Genomic DNA, 25,610 nt, shown 5'->3' with positions numbered 1-25,610 from the left:
GATCAAAGATTTATTCTCAGGATGACAAGTTTCTCTCTCACCCTGATGACTATTTCAGGCACTTTATTCAATCTACCTTGTTTTAACATTTTCTTTTTACAGGTGTTGCATCATTTCTGACACTGAACACTCAGCATTCTGTTTCTAGTCAAACCCAGGCTAAAACTCTTCTCTGCTACAGAAATCAGTCTAAGGTATATACTCCACAGTATATACACGCAGCATAGCCCTGTAGCACTCACCAAGACATTTGCTAGAATAAAGAAGTGGCTTGTAGTGAAGGAGATGTGTTTATAGACACGTTTTGAAACTGGTATGCTGGCAGAAATACATAAGCCTTACAGCTAAATTAAAAGTCTCAAATGTACCAAGCCCAACTCTGCTGATAAAGACAGCTTTTTTGCCCTACTGACAGCAGAAATGGATAGGAAGGAAGAGGGTTGAAGCCTGGCTTAACACAGGGTTTTTTACAGTCTGGATACGCCAAGTAGAGTTATCACATAGAACACGCCTGTGTGTGCTATGAAAAATAAATCCTCTACTATTATGTTCCAGTATTACATCTTTGCAGTTCACAGAAACGTACTGTTGTATCAGCAGTCATCTCGTTCTAGACAGCTTTAGTTGAGAGCCAGATTCTGAAAATATTTGACAAGGCTTCATACATCTAAGCAAATGCAGGTCACTCTGACTTCAGCCCATACTTGCTTTGTAACTCATTCTTTCAACTTCACTAGCAGTGAGCTACTGCTTACAGAAGCAGCACGGCAGTTCACAGAGGCAGTCTGAAATTCACAGCATGCTCCTATTTCTTTAATTAGCTGACAAAATCTTATCCAAGCCTGTGCTGAAAACTCGTTTTGCTTGCTATTCCTCTGAAACTCGACTTGAGAAGGCAGGAGACTTACTGATATGTTATTTAGTCATGTCGCCTTAAGGCAGGGTTTTTTTCCCCCTTTCAGAAAAGATCATGTTTCACCAACTATCAGAACTCATTGCACTCACCATCAGCAAAATCAATGTAGAAGTCAGCAGCTAAGTACAAGACCTACTTAACACATGTAATTCATCACAGTAGTGAATGATGACCCACGTATAGCTTGCCCAGAGCTTCTAGAATGTGAAAAACTTCTCATCTGTCTTTGTTCAATGACGACAGCTATTTCTGTTATCATTCCATGCCCTAAATACCACACAGTCGGATTAAACAGGTCCCAAAAATGCAGCCACATTACTTGCTGATAAACATCATATCACTTTCTTGCAATTTTGAGGTGACTTTGGCAAAATTATGGAAGTGCTTTGTATTCTGGTATCTACCTGAGCTACCTTGGAGAGAATTAAAAGAACTGAAACTTTTTTTTTTAAAAATAACAAAACAGTTAAGTTTAAATGAGTCACACCAATGGCTATGAATTTCAATAATTTAATGCTAACCAAAAGTACAAAGTGTGAAAGTCAGTGTCTTATTTATATTGGTCTTAAAAACGAAATCCAGAGAAAGTGTTTACATTGCAGCAGATTTCAGTATTAGCACCTTGAAGTGAAGGTCTTGAAGTGTTAAGACAGTACGGCAACACTGGTATGACGTTAAGTACAAACATAAACCATGTAACAGCATGTTTTCACCTTTCTACCTTTGAAAAAAGTTACTTTAAAAGTACATTAAAAACAGAAGTTGTTCAGTGTATTCACAGTATGAGTAGAGATGGAATCAAGTGCTGGAGTAGAAAAGAGAAGGATGAATGATTCCAAGGCAATTATATTGCAAGTCCAAAGGCACTGACAATACAGTACATAGTCTTATTCTCCCATCTCACAGTGCAGGTTCCTACAAATACAAAAAAGGGCTTCAGAGACAGAAGAAACTTACAGTCATTAAATGCATGCCACTATATGCATGTTTCTAATTGTTTACATTAAGAATCTTAAGAATGAAGCTTTCACAACAGCTAAGCACTCCACGTATAGCAAAGTTAGCATCACGACCAAGTGGCAAAAATACCAAACTGTATGCTATTACTCCAAAACTATAGCATTCGGAAAAAAAGAAAAGTATGCTGCCTAGTCTTAAGGGGACTAGCATTAAAGTTGCAAGCTGAAAAATCCAACAGTTGTGTTCCTTACCATCACTGGAGTTGTCCCAGAAGCAAGAGCTTGCTGTATGTAGCCCAGCACCATTCTTCTGCATAATCACACAGGTCACTGTTAGTCAGTAGAGAAGCTTTTATTAATTTATCACTAACATTTAACATTTAGCTACATTTTTGCTTAGCATGGTACATACATACACACATATGCACATAAACTTGTTTACGAGTAGTTTACAGACACGGTTCTTGCTAAGATCTTCCCCCACCCACTATCCATCAGTGTACTTGCCTGTGTCAACTTTAACAGAAAAGAGAAAGTTGAGCTCACCAATATACTTGAAAGGCTTCCCCAGCTTTGTGAGTTGGTTTAGCGTTTGTTCCACCACACTGGTTGTCCACTGGTTCACTTTGCTGTGCTGGTAGGCGTTGCCACCTATTGCACTCTCTATGGCCTATTTGGCAACAAACACATAAAATAAGTTGCACTGTTGTCACCCATTAACCTACTCCAACATGGAGCACTGAAGATGAGACCCCATACCCACAGAAAAAATCCTACATACTGCCTGGCCATACTGATTGTTGGAAGTGTTTTCAGTTATTAAAAAATTGCATGTTAGAGATTGAACCATGGGGAAATTATCACAGATTCCATCCTCTCTTCATTTTGTGATATTTTGATTATTTGCAATTCCTATTCCAACGTCCTGAAGCCAGAGTTATTAAAAGAGACTTGCATTTAAACAGTCTTGAAGAGACTGAAAAAATGCACACAACAACAGCTCACTCACACGTATTCTTCTATGGAAAATAAACTTCTGATTTTTCGGGAAACAAAACCCCAAATAAAAGTCAAAAGACCCATGTAGTTGCTGGTTACTAATAGAGCAGAAGCCTTCAGCCAAATAATCCATTTTACTTATGAGAATCGTTTCCCCTTTGAAATATAAACAAAAGTACAGTAAACCTGCATGGTTTTCATTGATATATTTTTTCCTCACAGAAATTGTTAAAAAAATAATCACGAAATTATTTCAGATTCAGAAGAGACAGGAGAATGTATAAAAGCATGTGTATTCAGTTTACAAAATCTGACCAAAACAGTTGTTTTGCAACAAGAAAAAGAGTGCACTAGTCTGCTCTACAAGAGGAATTCTGGGCACAAAAACCAAATCCTTATGGAAATTTTCTAGACAGGAAATTAATGTTTCTTAGCAACAAGAACAGTTTGATCATTTCAAACAAACATGAACTCATCTTGGAAGAAAAGCATCTCAAAAGAACACAGTAACATCCATATGCAGACAGCCTGTAAAAACCCCTGTATGTTACTGAAACATATAATCTGTATCTAATTCTAACAGGGATACACCGCAACCGAGAGGAACATACGAAATTATTTTAATTATCTTTTGGATTTGTAATACATATCACAACTAAAGCTAGGTATCATTTCCATTTAAAATATGTAATTGGTTACACTTCGATAGCAACCTATCTAGAAATCTATAACATATCAGTTATTGGATTTGCTTGAATGCCTTTTAGCACACAGCATACAACATACTATACTTTCACACCAACAAAACTAAAATATTAGTTTACCTCTTTAATGATGGCACTGACTTCATCAACAACAAAGGTAGTCTAGAAAAAAAGTAGAATTTTAAATAATCAGTGGACACACTCTTCTGTTTACAGAGTTCAGGTTTTGTTAAGAACATGCACTAGAAGCTTAATTTATGCTTTCCAGAGTCCTTACAGTCAGAAGATACTGAATCTTCCTTTATTTGCTCATACATACTCTGGCTCCCTGAACCCAGTCAAGTTAACATTCTTAGCAAAGTAATGAAAACTAACAGATGAACTAATACTACCTGGACTTTTGAGCCAAAGTTTTGAAATTTTAACTTGAGAGTATTTTAAAATAGTATGTATAGCAGTTCTGTACATATATATTCTCATTTTACAATAAGCATTATTGTCTGCAATTCATGGTGGGGTTGCAGAGAGAACCTCAGTGTGCAGGCACAGCTTGCAGTTCATCAAAAATGACATCTCCAGGGCACTGATGCGGGCAAAACACCAATTCACAGCTCAAGGAAAAGCTGTCAGGCCAATTTCAGCCAGGGATAAGAAGGAAACTGCCCCTTGGAAACCAAAAGGCAGTTTTAGCTCTGTCTAGCTCACTGAACTCCCCACCACCTTCAGCCTTCTCTTGGGCCCTGGGGAGAAGAGAGTAAGCATGTGGAATGGGGACAGAGAAGGCCCCAATATTTTACTAATCTTAAAATGACTACCCATTTTTTGAATGGTTAGTATGCTTCCCCTTTTCAGGCCCCCAGCTACTGCTGCCTCCATGTAAGGCGGTTACACCCAGCTGCCCACACAGGAGGCTGGGCAGCAGCTGGGTTGGCACTGCGCTTGTACTGCTGGTACTGCACAGCCTCACCGCACAAATCAGAGGGGAGGAACTGGGCACAAGATGTGCACATAACAGCAAACTCATTAATTTCAGAAGACTGAATAATGACTTCAAAATTAACCTCATCAAGCCTATGTTGACTGAGTGGTCGCTGGGAGGTCTGTCAGCATCTCCAGCTGGCAAAGACAGATACCAGTGCAATTTGGGTGTGCAGGCAGGACGCGGTTACACCTGCTCAGGAGAATCTCAGCACTGCGTTCATAAACCTTTGGTCAGAAGTTGAATGGTCTGTCAGCTTCAATGACACACAACATTCAGAGACATGTGTGCAGTTGAGTGTTCTCCCCAATAAAAAAAACCAGCACGCCACAGGAGACATGCAGGCAATGCCTTTTCTGTAACTGTTCAGAGGCACCTACTTGCTCACACACTTCACCATTTCTTTAAAAACTTCTACGTGTTGTAGCAAACTGGCTTTTATTTTCAGCTTTGATTTAATTTTTCATTTTTTGACTTTGATTGAATTTTAATACACCTCATTTCACAGTACTGAATATTACAAGTGCCTATGTCTAACATGCACCACTGTATTTAACCAAATAAGAACTGTAATTATCAAAATATCCTTTCCCATAGAACATAAGTTAAGAATACACCTGAGACATTCTGGCAGACCTGAAGCTGTCAGGCAAGCTGATAAACCATATAGAGATTTTGCTTTACAAAGTCTAGCAGTCTGCTCAGAAACACCTTTGAGTGAGCACAAACACAGTTCACCAAAGTAAACTGAATTAAATCCAGCCCAAGTTCTCAAATGTATTTATATAATTCATTTGTACTGAAACAAGCAGGGAAGAGCCATAGATAAATTTGAGAATTTGCTTCTAGAGTTGCTGTTACTTCTCGACCTTTTCCCTCTTTTGGGGTAAGAGTGTGTATGTGTTTAGATGCATGACAAAACAGAGCATAAAGTCCCCACATCCAGCTTTGTGCGCTGTAACAGAGTTGCCAAATAACACAAGAGTGCTCCATCCTTTACTAAGCTAATGTAAACACTTTTTGTATTATAAAATAAAGGGGGAAAAAAATTAGAAGTTTTGTGATTTCTCTGAACTGTTCCTTGGACCCAAGGAAAGCAAGAGCAATGTTTCCAATACCTTGTTTAAAAGGGTTGTTCCCAGGCGACAAATGCAAACTGCAAAGCAGCATTTTTGAGTAATTCTGAAGACATTTTTGAAAACAGCTATAAGAATGATGTTCAAATATGTTAATTATCATTCTTTTAAAAATATCTGTAACTGTATAACACAGGCCAGGCCCAGCAATCAGGACAAGGCTTTTAGAATAGCACAAGCCTGACACACCTTCGCCCCTCATGCTGCTTTGCTATTGTCTGACCAAGTCACAGTGCAGCTGCTTAAGAACAATGCAGCAAATTGTCACAGCTCTGAAAACCTGTCCCTCTGCAAAAGCAACATTCACTGGGCAGTCATTTAGTATGATAAAGACCTTCAATTTATCTGACTTTGTGTCTTCAGTAAAGGGGTATAACGCCCCATCAGCGCACCTGTAACATGCAGACTATCTGCTTGAACTCTTCTTTCTACACAAAAATAGCTTATTCGAGTCTTCCACTGATCTAAGCCGTAGTAGTAAACCTTCTACCACAGCACACTGCTTCATCCTGTCGCTGAAGCCAGAAACCATGATACCCCTCGAGCGTTTTCTCTCTGTGATTTGCAGCAGCAACTTTCGGGAGAGAAGCGGGCGTGGGGGTCAACGCCCAGAGCCCACCCGACAGGCAGACACGCGGCTGGCCCACCGGCCCGGCCGGTACCCACATCAGGTCTCACGGGCAGCGGGACAGCGAGCTCCCGGGACGGCTCCGGCCCGCCCGGCGGGGCAGCAGCCCCGGGCAGCCGGGCGGCAGGAACAAAGGCTGGGCCTGTCTGCAGCCGTTGCTCGGGACGCGCGGCTCAGAGGCGTCACCTCGAGCGAGGGCGGCTGGGGGTCGGCGCGATGGCGGCCGGGAGGGGCTCCCAACGCCCCCGGCCCTCCCGGGGGAGATCGAGGGGTGGGGTCCGGGGCAGACAGGTATCGCCTAAGACCCTCCAGCAGCCCGCAGCCTCCCGAAAAGAGAAGCCCCGAAGCTGCGCCCCCGCCCCGGTGCTTTACCTCCTCCGCCGACTGGAAATCGTCCATGTTCCCGCTGCAGCCCCTCACGCCTCAACCGACACCGCCCCCGCCTCACCACGCGCCGGCCGCTGCTCGCAGTGCGCCTGCGCCTCCGGCCCCGCGCCCGCCTCAGCCTGCGGCGCTCGGGGCGCCTGCGCAGTGCTGCCCGCAGGGTCCGGCCGCCGGGGCCGCGCGGTTCCCTGCGCCTCGCGTGGGCTCCGAGCAGCCCGGCGCGTCCCCGCCCGAACAGCCGACAGTGCGCCTGCGCGCTCCCGAGCCCCGCCTCCGGCCGCCCGCCGCTCTCGTAACGCCTGCGCAATGCGCTCGCCGCGCGCGTAGCAACGGGGAGCGCTGCGCTCGCCGCTGGGGTTGCTCGGCCCGCCCGGCGGCCGCCAAGATGGCGGGGTTGCCATGGTGACAGCGCGGCGGGGGGATGCCGCTCGGCGTGTCAAACGCCCCTGGGCCCGGGGCGGACAGAGAGCAGGCTGCTTGTCATGGTTGTGTTTTTCACACAGATAGCTTGCCGCTTGTGAGCGGTGGGCGTGCCTGCGGAGAGGTGGATCCCAGAGGTTCTGCTCTGGGAAGGAGCATCTGTATCTTGTTTCTGGAAACAGAGCTCGAAAACAAGGCCTGAGTATGTCATGTACGCCCAGAAACTGAAGAATACATGAAAAGACATGAACAATATGTGTATTCTTGCAGTTCTAAGCAGATCTCATTATTTTTAGCAGCCAGAATCAGAATCCAGACAATGAAATTAAAGGGCGCGCTTTTCACACTTTATGGGTTTTGTGTGTGTGTGCAGTGTTTGCAGATTGCCCAGACTGCTGATGATAGCAACCTCTGAGAGACGATGTAAACAACAGAAGATGCTGTTCAGGTTCAGAGTGGCCTGGATGAACTGCAGAAATAGTCTGAGCCAAGGAGAAAATAACTTATGGGGGCAAGTGCAAAGGCCTGTACTGAAGCAGGAACAACCAGCTCTGTAAATGCAGGCAGGGCAGGACCAGCTCACTCAGTATCTGTTCCATAGACAAGAGGGTAGGGAGGTGTGTTAAGTACGATTTACCTCAATTTGTCATATGGTGCTGTTAAAAAAGGAGCGTAAATGGACGCATAGCTTTGCAGGACGTGGGGAGCAGCATTCCCGTTGCACTCTCTGCAATAAAGCCTCACAAGGAACAAATACTGGTCCAGTTTTAGCCGCTGTGTTTCAAGAAGTTTGAGGGAGTTGCAGCCTCAGGGCCTGGGCGCAGGGACAGGCCTCAGCTGCCCTGGTCAGCCTCAGCATTGGCCTCCACCCTGTGCCCTCTGCTCCAGGCCTGCCTCTGGGCTGGACCTCAGCCCTACATTTCGGCCTTGTTCCCAGTCCCACATCAGGCCCTGCCTCCTGTTTCTCCTGAAGAAGGCGACCCTGACCCGTCACCTCACTTTGGGACTGTATGGGCACCCTGCGGGCAGCGCTCGCCCTGCTCTCCCACTGGGATGTGGCAGCGCTGCAGCTGGGTGCTGAGCTGGCCCTCGGCCGCTCCTGTAGCCCTGTGCTCCCTGTTCCCGCTGGGACAAAACAGTGAGGCCCGTGGGAAGGCTGAACAAGTGGTGCTTGTTTAGGCAAAAGAATAAAAGGCTATAACTTGGTTATATTCTTAGCATATATAAAATACTGCAGCAGTTTTCCAGGTGCAGGGGTGAGAGGGAAAAATAAAATGAGTTAAAAGTGTGGCAATTAAGGCTTTGGTTAAATACTAGAGGAAAGCTGGTGGTAGGGCTAAAGTTCCTCAGCCTGGATTTGTGATACTACTAGTCTGTGGCTGTGGGTGGTTACAGTTCTCAGGTTATTTCTGGTCTTTCATTTAAAGTTTTGCCTAAAATGAAAGCCTAAATCATCCAAATATTATTTGATTAGCATTGATCTATGCCCCACTAAAAGTTGCTTTCTCTTCAGTGATGCGGTTGAAGGTGATTAAACTTCGCATACACAGGTGGAAATGTTTGAACCTATTTAACTTAATGAGGTTATAAAATTGCAGGCTGTTTAATTTTGCCATGTGAATATAATTGTAGTGCTTTGTTTAATTTCAATTAAAAATAATAAGTCTTAAAACACCCAAAACACTAAGAAGGGCTTCTGCATTGTAAATGCAGTTTATCTGGTAGAGTCAGGAACAAGAAAGGAGACTGACCTGCAAAACCAGCCTCATTTCTTTTCCAGACTTTGAAAGGATTTGGAAGTAGTTTTGGACTTTATTCCTTACACTTGGTTCTGTAATAGACTGAATTGGGATATCCAATCCAAATGATATTTTAACTTTTAATTGTTATCTGAGATCAGATTTCTAGTTGTGAGGTAAAATAATTTTATTCTTTTCACAGATGCATTAAAAAACCGAATTCTTTCGTACTTTGATCTATAGTAATTGCTTTGTCATTCAGACCTGAATAGAAAACTGTTTTGTTTCCAGGAAAGAACAGCTTACGATACAGAGTTTTCTGTGCGAGTCCTGAGGGCATTGAGGTTGGTAGTATTTTCACATCTATAGTATCAGAATAAGAAATTATGTAGAGCTCAAAGCCACTTCTCTTCCTGTGCGTGGCTTGAAGACAGCATATTTTGATGGTATCTGTCAGCTTTTATAGTCTCTTGTGCTGAATCTCTTTTTGATGTTAGAAAAATGAGTAGCTTCTCTTTGATTGCTCATTGCCGTTTCTGGTAACAAAATCAGGGAGGTGGCAAAAAGTGTTGTAACACTAAAGCTTTTCTTTGAGTGTGTTTGCTTTTGGCTGTTTTGCGGATGCTCCTCTGTATATACGTCAGTCTAATTTTGGTGCCCAAAGGAAGGAAAAGGGGAGGAGAACAACCACCAGTTTTCTTTAAGAAAAGATAAATAATAAGAGTGCTACTCATCTCTTAAAAGCAGTTTATTTCCACACATATTTTCTTGGATGGCTGCTGAGAAGGTAAGAACATTGTTTTAATCTATTCTACATAATATTGCACAGGGGGAGGCATTTTTTAAATGGTGGATGGTGGTTTTTAAACTTCAAGGATTTCATGGAAAGACCACAACTGGAACTTAAGTGTTTGTGTTGGTTTTGGGGCGGTTTTTGTTTGTTTATTTTTACTTTAGGTGCTGGGATGTTATTAAAGTCACAAGACCTAACTTTGGTAAAACATTATCAAAGAACTTGTAAGAAGTTCGCATGTGTGTATGCAGGGATGTGGCAATTCAACTGTTGCAGCCAGGTAGTATAAAATCACACTTGCAGTTTTCTTAACTAAGAACAAATTTATGTGATTGGCCTCTGCAGAGTAGTCACAAATTACAGTAGTTTTTGTGATGATTTTTACTTTGCACCTTCTTAATTGGGGTCCTAGCTACTCGTGTATTGCATCTATCTTCTGTGGTAATGGATGAAGTAATCCAATGATCTCAAGTCAATGAAGACCAGTTTATTTATACTTATTTGATTGTCATTATTTTGGTAATGCGTAAGGATTTGAAAGGAGACTAATAATACATTACATGCAAAATTGCTTTGAGAAAAAGCTTGCTAAATTAGGCATTTCTAAGTTCAAATACTTAAAAAATAAGCCATCTTTTGCAAACTTAATCTTGTCCTAGGTAGGACATAAATACATACTATTTTAGTCTGATACAAAAGAAAAAAGTGTGGTCTTCTGAGATTGCACTGTGTGCGTGCAAGTCTGCCTCTCCTAAGGCATGTCCACGTTGGTCGTCCCGTCTTATTTACGATGGCTTTGAAACTTCAGATGATATTTTCAAAAAGCTAGTGATCTATCTGCTAGGTGCTTGACACTGGGTTATTTTAAATACATAGTTTAAAATAATGCTTGAACAAAATATTTTATGTGACCTTTGTGCTGAAAAGTGTTATGGTATTTACTAAAGAGCTTGCTGTTGCTTTTGGTTTTGCATAGAACAAGCTTGGCTTTGAGGTTAGCTGACTCTGTAAAACAGCTAGCTGGCTTGATTCAATGAGTAAACATGAAAGGAGGGCATCTGTGAAGGTTTTTGAGATTGTTTTTTCCTTTCAAGGAGGATCATTACTGAAAACACTACTTCTTTATTACTGCCAAAAATCTAACCTAATGCAGATAGCTTAGATGCTAGAAAAGCTCTTCTTTTGCAACAGTAGAGAGCTTTTCAGTCCCATTTGAACACATCTGCAAAATGATTACAAGCTCAAGTCTATTGTGGGGCATAAGGATTATCTCCCATTTTGGAGGATACAATATTTTATTTCTTTTTAAAGCTACCTCATCATTAAGCTAGATTTTGAGCTGTCTTTGAATGTGCAAGGAAAAATGACAGAACATAACGATTATCTGCACTTAAACTGAAGATCTGTTTAAAAAAACCCCTGACCTGGAGATATCAAATAGCAACTATTTCTGTGCTTGCTTAACTTCAGATGTTGTTTTTAGTAACTGTTTTACAGTGGCACATTCTTAATAGCTCTGTAAGGTGCTCACGTATTTTCCTTAAGATCACTTGAGTGGTTTTATTGGATCCATCTAATAATGACTATCATGAATTTGCTAGCCCTTACTGATGCTTCAGTGGGATTTTCTGATGATGTTGTAGATATACTAGCCTTTGGAAATCCTAGGAGTTTACAGAAAACATAAATTTTGCTGTAATGTGTGTTCTGGTATCCTGTATATTGCAGAGGTCCCTTTATTTGTACTGACTGCTCTTTCAGATTGTATTGACTTAAGTGAAGTTGAAGACTCTGAACCTGCTCAGCAGTTCTGGGAGGTATTATTGAGGTAAAAGATGAAAGCAGGTGAAGTATACAGGGGCCTTTGAAAATGACATATTGTGTTAAAAAGTTGCTCAGGCTTTTTAGGTTTCAACTGAGTAATTTCCTGTGAAATTGCAGTTGGTAAGGAAATAAAATATGATTATGCCTATATCTGTCTCTTTTGTTTCCACAGGAAACCAATCTCTTTTTTTTCTCTTTGTTAACAGTGCTCTGTGAAATGCTTTGTCCTTTCGGTATCTGAAGAGTTTCACAAAAGATATAAAAGCATGGAATGCATACTGTCTATAAATACAAATTATCACCTCCTGCTTTCTCTGTGTGAAATTAAGTAACTTAATTGAGGCAAGCTGTATATAAAGTAATTTCCTGCACTTACAAAAATACATTGTCACTATATATCTGAAGTGCTGTTGTTGTGGTGGGCGCTTTTTATTTGTTTGGGGTTTTTGTTTGTTTTAATTTAAACTTAAAACTCAAGATGTTTTAAAATAATGATCCAGCAATGTAGATAGTTCCTGAGATTCTCAGCTCAGGTCCATCAGTGAAGCATCAGTAACTGCCCTGGGAAATCTTTACCCTTCTGTCCTAGTGTCTAAATATTCTGCCTTGAGCCTGACTGTATGGATTTAGTTCAGATTAAGTTTGAAACACATAACCAGTTTTTATATACACGTATTTGGTGTACCATTAGTAGGACTCTCTTACATTTCTTGTAATATACACTAGACAGTAGTCTTAAAACTCAATATGGTGAGTAAACTGAATTAGACCGAATAATAATTTTCTTTCTCTGTTTCACTGTGAAGTATGTTACAATTATTTTCTATTTTATTGGGAGTGTTACAAAAGTGAAGGTCACAGAATATATGCAAAATACAGTTGTGAGTCTGTTTTAATTAATTATGTGTAATTTGTACATTAACATCATTATTTTGGGGCAAAAAATGTTAGTGCACTGAGCTGGAAATAGTATATATCTTAACTCTTCAGCGTTTATGTGTATTAACAAAGATAATAGCATTATTGGGTATTAAACTGTTCATCTAGACTCAACAGACATAGGCAGTTGATAGAACTGACTCTTAGAGGGTGTCTTGCCTTCTTTCCTCTGAGGCTTGAGAAGGTGTTTTGTCTTTTCAGTGAGATGAGATTAGAAAAAGGCATTTCTGTATCAACTAGTATGACTTTTCCAGTCATGGGGCCTCTAAGCCTGTGTTCAAAAGTGATTTTAGCTTCTTTATTGGTTGTTTTATGTTGACTATACAAAGAATGTGAAGTTACATGGCCGAGCGTTAATGGGCAATATGGTGAGACTGACTGAAGAACAGGACTGTCTTGAAACCTCTCCTGTATCTAAATTAGCGTGTGAAAGGTCTGACTATGGCAAAATGTGGTCTTCACATGTTATTTGAAATGTCTTGAAGAAGTGAGGGGAAGGGATAATAACATGTATTATTTTTTTTTCCCTAGGCCTGGAAATCCCAAATCTACAAGACCAAATAAAACAAACCGATCCCCCTGCTCCTTTTCATCATCTCTTGGAGAATTGTCCCACCACCTGGTGACAGTTAAAGCCCTATCTGAGATCTTGCTGCAAGCTCTTATCTTTTTCGAACCACTCGCAAGAAAAAAACAAAAACCCAAAAAAACCGAAACGTTCTTTCATATGAAAAAGACAAGACTGCCGTGACCTTGATAATTGTTCATAGCAGACACACTTAAGTGATGACTTATGTGAAGACCAACCTGGTTATTTTTCCCTTCAAGGGTATGACGGAGTGAAACATATTACCAATCAAGTAAAAGCGCAGGCACTTATTAAGCACTCAGACCACATTGTACTCTATAAACTAGTATCCATCGTTCTGGGTGTAGTAGAACCATAAGACAGGAGTCTACAAAATAAGTGAAGTTTGGGGAAAATGGCCTGTGAATTTAATCTAAACTTCCTTAAGGAAGTGGAGCGAGAGGCTGTTCTACAAGTCCTGTACCGTGACCAGATGGTGAGAAAAATAGAGGAGGAAAGAATAAGGTATCTGCTGTTCCCTTATTCCTGTATTTCTGTTCCTTTTTTTTTTTTTTTCCTCCTCAGAATTACTCTTCTTCCTCTTCATTGTGCTTCCAAATGTATTCCTTTTATTTACTTGTTGTTAGCTTATGCCTTTTTTTGTTTGGGAAAACTAAGGATTATCCAGAGCCTCTTCGATTTACCATACCATTGACTAGTCTACAGTAAAGATGAGCAAATACTGTTCAGTAGATAATCTGCTTGAGGAGTTTTACTTCTAGCCTTCACAGAAAGTACAATAGCTGCCTATGTTTGGTGTTTTTTGTTTTGGTTGGTTGGTTGGTTTTGGTTGGGTTTTTTTTCCTATGAAAGCTTTATGGCATTCTCATCATGTTCCTGTGTATGCCTATGTAGTCCTGGTAATACAGAACATGTTCAGATCTTTGGCTGGCTTATTTAGTTTATGTTGTGCCGAGACTGGAGTTAAGAATTGGATACATGCACGTTGTGGTGAATCCGTCACTGTCCCTTCTCACATACAACAGGTAACAAGCATACCACATTGTCTTGCAGTTTGTTACTAGTGTCAATAGGTGTCATCGGTTAAGAAAAGGATTCTGTTTAATAACTTCACACTATGCAAGTATCTTAGTTGTGAAGGATATGAGATAATCCTCCAGAATTTATTTGCTTTATGTCAGAGCTAGGGCAAGGATTTTCTTGCAGATTGTACCCTGCTTTGTCACATTGCATTCCCATGTAAAACAGGATATTTTCGTTGCTAAGTTAGAAATTTTTAGTCTCTTAAATGTAGAAACTTTGTTTACAGCAAACATTTATGAAAGTATTACTGAACTATTAAATGATTGTGAAAAGTAAGTAAAGGGTTATAAAGTCTGAACTGGTTAGAAATTCCCTGACAACTGTTGATGTTATAGCTAACAATTAAAAACATAGGTCTTGATTATTGGTATATGTAATGCAAGCAAAGTTGATGAAAGGGAGAGGGTTCAATATTTTGGTCTGTGGCTTTTATTTAACTTTCAGATGAGGCATTTGTTATGATTATTTTTACTTGATAGAATATTTGATTCTTGGTTAAATGTGATAAAAAACATCATGAAATGAAAGTGAGCACCATTTAGTCTTGGGTTAATCACTTGCATGCACAATTTCGGTGCCCTGCCCTGAGTGTGCATGACTGACATGAACAGAACCCCATTTATACTGGACTGTTACTCTGTCTGGATGCACAGTTGTGGTTGTGTATACAGCCATAGTGCAAAAAAGCTGCGTGTAGAAACCTTCAGACAGTGCCCAGTTGAGATTAGACTTGAGGGCATAGTAATGATGTCGCACAACCAGGGTATTAGCTTGTGACTTACCTGGGAGTTTTGGTCTAATTACTTTTTTTTAATTTGTTTTAACTGGGATGATTAGGAAACTGAAACTGCAGCTGCAGCAGCTTTGGTGGAAAGGGGCAAGAAATGCAAGCCATGAATACCAGGAGAGATCTTGCGCTCGCTGTCGGAAATCGCTTGGATTGTTGATAAACAGAGGTGCAGTATGCAATGGGTGCAGTCACCGAGTGTGCTCCGAATGCCGCATCTGCCTGAATCCCTGCCTTTGGAAATGCACTGTTTGTTATGCTCATGGGTAAGGAATTTTGATGGCTTGGATAAATGCCAGTTTACACTGGTTATCCAGTGGATACACACAAAACCAGCGTGTATCTGTTGCTTTAAACAATTAATGATACAAAACCTCTGGCAGCCTAAAAAAGTTGGATGAAGTCCTGGTAGCAATGAAATTGATGGGAGTTTTGTGTTATGCCTCAAGTAGTCAGGATTTCCCTTCCTATATTTAGTAAAATGGATTCTCAAGGTAGTCCAGAGGTAGTGTGAAAAAGATGATAATGGCAAAGCATAGGAACAATAGTTAGTTTCTGAACTTTAAATATAACTCCTTCCCCTGGCTCAATACTGAACCAGTGCATCATAACAAGTTACTGAAAGTGGTGTGTTTTGGTGTAGTATAGCCAATGTCTTGACAATTTCGTAATCATTTTTTGCCTCATCCTTCAGGAACCTAGATTGATGAATAATTTAAAGTCATGTTTTATATAAATTTGAAAAGCAAAAAGTATTAATAACATTATCAGGAATTGTTTAAATGTGACCAGAAATCCAAATTTGTTTACATTGACTTAGTTGTTTTTTCTTTTGCTGTGTCACCTTGGTTTTGTTTTCCAGGAAAGTGTCTTTACTGTATTGGTACAATTTTTATATCAAAAAACTCCAGCACAGTCCCTCCTGTTCATCAGAATCTTTCTAAACCAAATGGTTTAGCTATATTTCCACCTTTGATGAAAAATAATATTATGTACACGAAGACAGGTGGTTTTGAAAGTGAATCAACAGCTGTGTAGGGCGATATATATCTCTGTATAAAGGGTGAGGATTTGGATGGAATTTTAACTTCTGCCAACACAAGACCAGTGCACCACTCCACTCTCTCTTAAGACGCCAAAATGAGATGAAAATAATGCCTGGGAAATGTCAGGCAAGGTATTGATCTTAAGGTAAATGAATTTCTACTATTAGTTTGAAGTAATTTTCTATATTTTGAAGGACACTATGAACTATCACTAAAAAGGTGTTCTCCAAATCCTCAGTTTATTTCACAATTTATACATAAAATAGGCAGATTACCTCCATCTATATTTGATACAAGCCAGTTACTAAATTTTGATGCATATATTTCACTATCTGTGCTTCACGCTATAAGCACTAAATGTAAAGGTTAAGAAGTTAACTTTCCATATCCTTCTCTAGGTACCTCCCCCATTTCCTCTTCTCTTAAATTGGTTTCTAGTTATTTGGTGGCCAGAGTAGAAAACCCCTACAGAGTAGCTAGTTTTTAAGCTGCCTTGTATAGTGCTGCACACCCTTAATTATTTAATAAGCTTGTCCAGATATTTAGTGGTAAAACCATGAAGGCATTCTTTAAATTAATTAAAAGACAATTTTATTTTTTCTTGAGGAAATTACCTTTTTTTTTTTTCTTGCTAATGTAGAGGAATTCTTTGGCTGTCATTGAAATTCTCTTTATGGCAAAGAGACAGCATATTTGATCTTGTTTAGTTGCTATACAAAGTCCATTAAAATTAGTCAAACTCCTTCTGTTGCTTTCAGTGAGATTTTACATCAAGGCTGCAAATGTCAAGAAGGGTGGGAGTGCAGCAGTGTGGTAAATGCTATTCAGTGCCTTTTGTTTACCCCCGTGATGGAAAAATAGGACAACTAAGAAACGTAAGAACTGATTTTCATGTCCTAAGCAATCCTAATTTTGAGTCTTGTTTACCACTATTTTTCCTGAACAAAACATTAGCAGCAGCAGCACTACTGAGATTCTCTCCTAGACACTAGGGTCATGTTTGTAAGGAACACGCTTAAATGCCTCAGTGGAAGAGCTGGGATAGGTGAACGAATGTTGTTTACAAAATAAGAAATTTTAAAAGCTTTGTGGACTGACAAAATTTGTATCTTTCACCTGGAAGAGGCATGTCTCATATGAATGGAGTAGGCATAGTGTGCTTTTTAAAGGACTCCTGTCTTCTAGGAGTCTAGAAAGAAAGGTATTGCTTTGAAGGAGGTTAGTGTGTTTTAGCTGATGAGGATACTTTATTAGCTTTGTTCTCACACTTTTGGTCATCATAGCTTAGCTTAATACTCTCTTTAGCCTAAAAAAAAAAAAAGGTATTTCCAGATTGTTTTTCATCCTGTGAGTGATCTAATCATCACACGAACCTGTGGCAAACTGGAGATTAAAGATTAAACTCCGGGAGATAACCATGGGTTGTGAGAAGAACATAAAGCAAAGGTTGGGGACGAATATCAAACACTAACAATACAGAGCCCTTGAAGATCTAGTATAGCCAGGGATTTCAGACATTTAGTGGTTAATAGATCTCTTTCCAAAGTAAATAAGTATTCTGTCTCAATGTTATTTTACCTTAATTTACAAACTCATCTGTGTGCAGTTATGCACAAGGATCTATGGTTAGGCATGAAAATAAATAGTACAATCTATATAGGTAATTAATTTTTTAATATTCTACATTAAAACATACAAAGGTATACTTTAAATGCCCTAAATGTCTTAAAATCAAGCCACAAAGAACAAACAGCATCCTATGGTTTGTCTATTTTAACATAGAGTAAGGTGAGTTGTGAAATGGCAGGCCCAGGAGTTTTGTTGCCTGGCCTTTTGTAGACATCAGTATAGCTCTTGTGTTTAGACATTTTGCTTTCTTAAGGAGGGAAGCCCTACATGGATCTACTCTGTGTGTTGTTGCCAATTTCAAGCAAGTCTGGCAGTGGGAATGGTAATAAAGGGATTAATTTCGTAGAAGGAAAATGAACTACTGGGTAGAGAAGAAAGTTTAGCAGTGCCTGCACTCAAGAAATTTTTGCAATGGGATTTCATCCTATAATAAGCAGTAGAAAATCCACAAGGAACAGAGATATTATATATGCCCTAAAAATTAATAAGACATTTAGATGAGAATTTGGAACCTGAAGACTCCATAGAACCCTCTCCTCAGTTAAAAATTTTTTTGCCTCTTTAATAATGGATGAGTTCAAATTGCAGACTTAGTCTAATTCAGTTGGAGAGAACAAAATGCAAGAGTCAAACCTGCTGAAAGTCTGCTCGTGACAGAGCTATTTAGTCTGATATAATTTTATACTTGTTCATCACTACTTTTCTCATCCTGTGATCCTGGTGCCTATGTATGATGATGCCATCATTGATGTTAATCTCTGCAAAATAGAGATGGGCCATGAAGCCATCACAGCATCAGGGTTGTGGAGCTGAGTGCTCCCTGATGGCCACTCGAAGTTGTGTGGGAGCATGTCCTCTCACTGATTTTCCCTGCTCCTCAGACTGGCCTACAGCTGCAAGCAGCGGTGTCAGCACAAGTGCCTGGGGCTGTTACATGAGTTGGTTAGATAGACTGGAGTAGGCCCAGGACTCCTGGCTTCAGAGCAGTATGTCTTGCTTTCCATGGCAGTCCTACATAGCAAAAGGGAAAAAAGAAATAATGGAAGGGAGGGATCCTTTGTTTGCAGCAAAATCAGCCAATAGAGTGAGCAGTCATGAAATTCTAGTTTTATGGTAGGATTAAGAAGGATTGTTGGATTGTTAAATGGTTATCAAACAATTGAAGAAACACACTTTGGAAAATGTTGGTTCAAGTGTCTTCTGCTTGTTTTTCAGAGATGTGAAAGTAAAGACCGGTGAATGGTTCTTTGAGGAACGGGCAAAGAAATACCCAGGGGAAGGTAATTGCTGAAACGCCATAAACTGCTGTGTAATGTGTAGTCCTCAGCTAAGTGAGACATAGAATGTAGTCTGCCACTATATTTGACATTTCTTCCACTTGCTGAAAGATTTATCAGAAATTATCATGCTGTGCATCTGTCTATGCACTAAATAAAACATGAATACAAACTAGCAGAATGTACTTAAAAGTATAATTTATTTTGAATGAATAATAAGAAAATTGCTGGCCATATCAATTTGAATTAATGGATGTGTAAAGCTTCTAAGAAATACAATGATGTAAAACAAATACAGACATGTTAAAATATATGTGCAGAAAGGAAATGATCTTGCATCCATTGTTTGTCAAAGTTAAACTTCAATTGTTTTCACTGAGAAAGTTCTAAAGCTTAAGGAAATGACAGAATGGAATAGAAGAAAAACAAACAAACAAACAAAACCAAAAAAAACCCCAACTAAACAAAAAAACCCAAACCACAACATTTATAGCTATAAATCAACAGAGAGCTAAACGCCTACTGTTTCTTTACTTTCAGCCAGCTGCGCCATTGCCTTGTGTTTGGTCTTTTCAGTGCAATTAAATATACAAAACCCTAAAAGAAATTTTAGAGGGTGTGGATTGATTGCCTTATGGGGAATGTGTTTTACCAGCCAAGGGGCTGTTAGTCTTCAGTTTCACCTACAATGACTCATGAGGTGGAGAGGATTTCCTTCCTCTTTCCTTCAAGCGCCACTTCAGACAGGCAACTGTCTCACTTTGTGCCTGACTGTAGCTAGATGTTAGTTTTAGTTTCACTTCCAGTATCTGCATCCTATCCAGATTTAAGAATAGCTGGTAAAAAGGAAAGCACTAGACCTTAAATATCCCTTGGGAAACTTGAATAGGAAGTAGTTTATAAATGGAAGAACATACTCAGGCAAATTTTGGGTAGTAGGTATTAATGAAATATTAAGAAACTGAGCTACAGTTCCTGCGAAAACAATTCATTTAGAATTTGAAAGATTTCACTGAATTCCATTCTAGCTAATAGAATTTCTAATTTTAAAGTATTAGTTGACTGATCTTTTAAAGCACAGTGGTGTTCTATAACCATTGTTAGTAATTTTCCCTCATATTCTTTCCAGTTAGTCTGAAGCCAGTATTTTTAACAATCTCTCACAGTTACTGGAAAATGTTATGTTGTTCTCAGACACTGAATCTGATATTGCAAGGTATTGAATGTCCCTCTTTCCAGTAAAATAAATGAGTTCTCACCTTGCATTATCAAAGCTTTGCGGGTGCATGAAGCATTTTGCTCAGTCTATTGTTAATACAGTTGAAATCACAAAGATCAAAGGATGTACAGAAGCTAAGCCTGCAGTGAGAAATATGTTATGTTTAGTTCCTTTTGATTAGATGAACTAATTTAATTAAAGGGGTTTAAAAATGGCAAACTTTGAAACAGCCACCGTTGTAGTTATGTATCCTTCAAGCCTGGAGAGACAGTGCCCTCTTTTGGTGTGAACATATAACACAAGTGAAGTATTCACTATAACTGAAAAAATACATGTTACAGTGGAGTTTTCTCATGTCGCAGAGTAAAAAAAAAAAAAAAAAAAAGTTACATCAGTATGCCTCTTATTAATTTTGTTTAACTTTTACCTAAAGAATACAAATCATATTTTCGTGGAAGTGATAGATTGCCTTTCCTGACTAAAAAAAAATTTAAATCTAAGACATAATTTAATACTGCAAAAAATCAAGATACCAAATATTACTTATTAGTAACAGAGCTTTAAGTCTGGAGTTCTGATTGAAATTTGTAACATCAATAAGTTGATTATTGTTTCTACCACCACAAGGGTCTGCTACTTATATGTAAGTAATACATTATAATTAATGACATCTTCAGCAAAGCATGGATTACACGCAGCTTTATGTATTAGCAATGATCAGTGATTAAAGCCACCCCAAATATTTTCAGTTGACCATTTGTTACATGCATTTAGCCTTCTTTCTTTTTGCAATCACTCAGGAACAAACTGCGTTTTTGAGTTTTCATTGTTTGTGCCTGATGGAGAGCTTGCTTCTCGGTGTTCTTTATACCATGTGGCTGCTCACCTGAGGAACGTGACGTAGTTGCTGTTTCCCCACAGGGATGGCCTTAGCAAAGGGCTTTGCTTGTGTTTGTGAGCTTATCGTGTGTTTTCATGATTGTTCAGGTCTCTATTAGAAAAAGTGAAAAGAATTTTTCATAAGATGCAAGAGATGACCATGTGCCTGCTCTTGTACACATTTTCAAGCTTTCCATAGTGTTTGAATTCTATGGCTAAAGTGTGCTTCAGTGCTCTGGGCCCCTGTACCACGTGTGCCCTGGACCTCAGGAGGCTGAGGGCACTTAGCAACCTGCAGGAATGGGCCTGTTAGCAGCTGTACATGATTGTCCTCAGCATTTGTCAAGAGCTGGTGTCACCTGCGAGAGGGGAAGGTGGAGACACTATAGAGTTTGATACAGGAGAGACGTGTGTGTTGCTTGGCATGTACACTGGTATGTCAGATGGGAGATGATTCCACTCCTGGCTTGCATGTGCATGAGCTTTTGTAAATACAGGCCAGTTCCTGAAAAGGCACTGAGGCCTTAGTATCTGCTGTTGTTGCTAAATGATCTTTGGATGTCTGTTTTGTTTCTCCTTCACAGGCAGACATGAAACAGTTGGTGCAAAGCTCTTGAAATCTTATCAGGAACTGAGGTAAGAGTCATAAAACGACAAATCATCCTAGGACACTGAGAATTTGTATAGGTGATATATTCTATGTTATAAACCAGTCAGTAGTTTGTATTTTTTTATTATGAAAAACAAATTCAATACTTTTGGAGTAGAGATGATAAAAGTTTAGAAAAATTACCATTTTTGTCTCTCAGCAATCCATAGAAAGGGTCTCAAGTCCAAAAAAGAGTGCTTTGTTTAGAGTAATGGTTTCATATTTACATGAAATGAATGGATGTGCAGTATTTTTGTTATATCTGCTTATATTTTTGGCATAACCACTTACACCATTATCTTTCAAATATACACACAACTTTTAAATGATCAGAGATGAGAATTATTTACTAGGTATAATAGCAATAGCATCATTATTTGCTCAATGGGAGATATTGCAGGTTTGATAGCTTTAGGCTAAACAGTAGACAAGAAGCTCCGAATTTGGTAAGGCATATCTGCTTACCAAAACTTAAAACAAGTAAAAAATGTAGTTTACTCTGAATAAATACTTTGACTTGAGACCTAAGCATGACCATACTCAAGTTTTTACTAGTGATATATAATGAAATAACAGTATAATTAAATTATATTGTATAAAAGAAACTCTCTTACTTTTTTTTAAAGTAAAATAATATACAAAGAGATGACCTCAATTTTATTATAATTATCTGTCAAGGCATAGCTGCATAAGACAGAAACTTACATTCAGCTAGATATGATCCTAACCAGGGCTGCATAAAGACTTGCTTTTACCTAGGTGTGGTAAAAGTAGGAGAGAATCAAAAACGAAGTTCACTGGCTGCCTTTAGGGTTTGTGGTTGTGCCCCGATAACAGATTCAGTCAGAAAACAGGGGTTTTTTGGGGGTTTTTTGGGTTTTTTTTAAACTAGGGCTCTTTACAGCAGGTAAATGTCTGGAATGCTGTAAAAGGGCTCTAACAGCTCTGGGCCCAGGCAAGAAAGATCTGTTTAGTATTGTAAATACAGATGACTGTTTTCTGAAAACATCTCTGAAACAGGGATGGGACGCGTTACATGGGAGTTGTGTTTTAACACAGTCTTGGAAGCCTGTCCTAAATTAGGTCTTCGTGATTGTTTTAAATTAATAATTCTGCCTTGAGCAGCCCAGGATTGAGAAGATAGAAAGGTAGTCCTAACTCTTACAAACAGACAGTGAGCCTGTGCTGCAACTCTTAAAGACACGGGATCTCAACCCAGATCTTTAGATTGCAGGAAAGACAGGTAATAAAGATACTGTGCACGAACGTGGTTTATTTAGCCATCTATTAGCATAATATATTAATTGTTGCACTGTTTGTCTCTTAAATTTCTAGTAAAATTTCTGTTGTGCCTCCAACTCCGCCTCCTTTCACAGAATCCACAGCAGGAAGCGATGTGATGGTAAATGTACATATCTGCAAAATATGCAAATGCATGCACTTCTTAGAGTGTCATTGATATGAAAAGGCCAGCCACAGAAACACAGTGAACAGCAACTGCTGTAGCATTGTGTTGGAGTATAAATGCTGCTTTATGTTCACTTGACTTTTTTTTTATACTACATTAGGGGTAGGAGAGAAAAGTCAGAGTCTATAATGAGGGATGTTTTCAATTAGTTTTTAGTTTATGAGGCAAGTGGTTAACCCTGTCTACTTGGCATTAGAATACTGCACCAGTTTTTTGGTCCTTCACTACAGGAAGGCTGGACTGAGATCTCCTGAGGTCCCCTCCGGAGGGATCCCATGATCCTATGATATTCAATAGGCATTTATAAAGCGATCATTCCATGTGTTACTTTCATTACTGAGTAGAAAACAGTGAATTTGATGTTTGCCTTTGCAGTACAGTTTCTAGTGGACAGAATAGTAGGACATGGCTCAGAACTCACTGAAATCACACTATTTCAGTTCATTTTGACCTGGGTCCTGAGGCCCTGATTTTGGAGCCCATCGCAATTCTGTAAACATTCTAATACGTGCTTACCTGGAGTTTGATGAAAACTCTCTGACTGAGAGGCACAGGAGCGTCTGTAATAGTTAGGACTTTCCTACTTGAAGTGTTAAATACATTACAACAAATCAGTGATGTAATTTGTTGTATTTATGAAATTGCTATGTGATCTTCCTACAAGGAGTTCCACTTGTATATGAAAGAGTATGGAACTGAAAAGATCATTTTCCATTTTCATACATTAGTGTGACAGTTTTCAAGCACATCAACATATGTCCTCAGATGTATTTGTCTACAGAGCTGAGCAAAGGGCTGCAGCCTTACCGTCTGGTTATTATGTGGTCTGTAGATATGTGATCATGGCAACTTTAAAACAGCAAATATTTTGTGTTTTCTTACTCTTGGCATCTCCCATTTGCAGGAACTCAAACAGTCTAAAAGTTTTAATAAATCTGTGGAAAACTTGTTTTTGTCTCTCACAACACATATAAAAAGTAAGTAGCTTTCCCTGCTTTGTCATTCTAGAGTAACGTAGTAAAAGATTTCAATTTTCTTGGCCAAAGTACTGGCCAAAAAATAGTTATAAACAAAGGGTATTGAGTAGTGTCTGAAGTGACTAATGCCAAGACTGAGCCAACCAGAAAAATACTACAGTAAGTGTAATTCTCTTTCAGTATTCCGCTAGTTGTTTAACAAGCTAATGATATCAACTCAGAATGCCTTTCCTGTAAAGATGTGAAAAGACTGTATAATGTTATTTTTAAGTTTACTGGGTGTTCAGATGCAGTATATTTCACTCATGTTAGTACAGCGTAATAACCACTTTCTACTGTACTGATCTTTGTGTTATCTATCTGACTGAACCCCAGCTGACCGTGTTGAAGTATCTATCGTGTAATGGAAGTAGAGTTTTCATCCACTGGCAGTTTTCAAGAGGAATTCCCTCCTTCTTCGGAGTCTGTCTAGTTGTGAGGTCTTTTTCAGTGCTTATTCTAAGAGCCAGCCAGTCCTAACAACTCTTCTTTCACTCAGATACTCCTGTACACTTATGCTGCCTGCTGTTCTTTGGGGTGCAGACTGTGTATGCACCTCTAAGGCTAACTACGCTGAGGGCAGACAGCCTGTGCGAAGAACAAATTAAAGGCATCAATGACCAGAGGGAAACAACTTCTGAGCCTTATGAAGATTACAGGGGCTTGCACATTTGCATGTCTTTGAACAAACTTAGTGTTTTCTTACTAGCTTCATCTTAGACATCTGCAAATGTGAGATTAGACCTGAATAGACTTGGCTTTAGTGCTTTTCTGCCTTTCCCCCTAAGTTTTTTCTTAGCTCTCATTTGGTCTTTCCTCTAACCTCTTCCACTCACCCTAAAGGCCTGTTCTCCTTTAACTACACAAATTTATTGTTGTGCCTGTGTGAACACATTATTAAAGCTATGCAGGGACACAATGGCTGTCTGTCCTCAATAGGAGTGTACTGTAGGGTGGTGTAGGATAGTTGTTGCTGGAAGGAGAGAGAGCTCAGGCAGCACAGAAGTGGATGCAAGGTATTTTAGTTAGTTTGAAGCCTGGTCACATCCCACAGTTACTGGTAAAGACTGTCAGGACTAAAGCAAGCTAATTTAATAGTTCACAGCTATCAAAAGGAAGGTCCTACTCCCCCCATGTCTGTCTTCTCTCTGTTTCCGGCTTTATGCTGCCGTTGTTTAACTCAAATTAGCACCAGTATTTCTGGACCCGTCTGGAAACTGATATTACTGATTAAAAGAGCAGAACATTAACCCAGACAAAACATATAGGTACTTTTCCACCAGTTTAGTGAGTTAAATAGGTGCAAGGTGGGGTATATGTATTGGAGCCTGTACAACAGAGGGTGCTGGGCCATGTGGCCAAGAGCCAGGGATTGAGGAGGGAAGAGCAGTGGTTGCAGAGTGGGGATGGCAGCAAGTTGTCAGCTCAGTTCAGCTGTATGTTTAACCCCATTCAGGTGCTATCATCCTTAGGGTAGAACCTTTTAATCTGTGAGAAAATAACAGGCTGTTGCAATCACTGAAGTCAATAATTAAAAGTATAGGAAGT

At 39.5% G+C, this 25,610-nt stretch overlaps 2 protein-coding genes across 2 annotated transcripts in view; one reads left to right on the top strand and one right to left on the bottom strand.

Annotated features, from left to right (window-relative positions):
• Window positions 1–1,441: 1,441 nt before the first annotated feature.
• DYNLT1 (dynein light chain Tctex-type 1) lies at window positions 1,442–6,930 on the bottom strand. Its single transcript, XM_065632110.1, has 5 exons — window positions 6,694–6,930; window positions 3,699–3,740; window positions 2,422–2,545; window positions 2,128–2,205; window positions 1,442–1,831 (listed from the first exon to the last, which is right to left on the bottom strand). Exons 1-5 carry the CDS (start codon window positions 6,718–6,720, stop codon window positions 1,761–1,763), a joined length of 342 nt encoding a protein of 113 aa, XP_065488182.1. The 5' UTR covers window positions 6,721–6,930; the 3' UTR covers window positions 1,442–1,760.
• Window positions 6,931–13,403: 6,473 nt separating this feature from the next.
• SYTL3 (synaptotagmin like 3) overlaps window positions 13,404–25,610 on the top strand; it is a 36,333-nt gene continuing 24,126 nt past the window's right edge. Inside the window, exons 1-6 of the mRNA XM_065630454.1 lie at window positions 13,404–13,513; window positions 14,930–15,145; window positions 18,770–18,834; window positions 21,514–21,565; window positions 22,914–22,980; window positions 23,951–24,023. Coding sequence (XP_065486526.1) covers window positions 13,404–13,513; window positions 14,930–15,145; window positions 18,770–18,834; window positions 21,514–21,565; window positions 22,914–22,980; window positions 23,951–24,023 — 583 coding nt within the window. The remainder of the gene's footprint in view (window positions 13,514–14,929; window positions 15,146–18,769; window positions 18,835–21,513; window positions 21,566–22,913; window positions 22,981–23,950; window positions 24,024–25,610) is intronic.

This window comes from Caloenas nicobarica, chromosome 3, assembly GCF_036013445.1.
Source record: "Caloenas nicobarica isolate bCalNic1 chromosome 3, bCalNic1.hap1, whole genome shotgun sequence".
In the NCBI taxonomy this organism is placed as follows: domain Eukaryota; kingdom Metazoa; phylum Chordata; class Aves; order Columbiformes; family Columbidae; genus Caloenas; species Caloenas nicobarica.
This window is presented reverse-complemented; position numbering and strand designations above follow the sequence as displayed.

Excerpts from the sequence above, each read along its gene's own strand:
- DYNLT1 (XM_065632110.1), bottom strand. The coding sequence starts at position 6,720 with ATGGACGATTTCCAGTCGGCGGAGGAG. Across the intron at positions 2,206-2,421 it reads GAAGCCTTTCAAGTATATTG|TGACCTGTGTGATTATGCAG; the intron begins GTGAGCTCAACT and ends ACTGACTAACAG. Across the intron at positions 1,832-2,127 it reads CTGGGACAACTCCAGTGATG|GAACCTGCACTGTGAGATGG; the intron begins GTAAGGAACACA and ends TTGTATTTGTAG.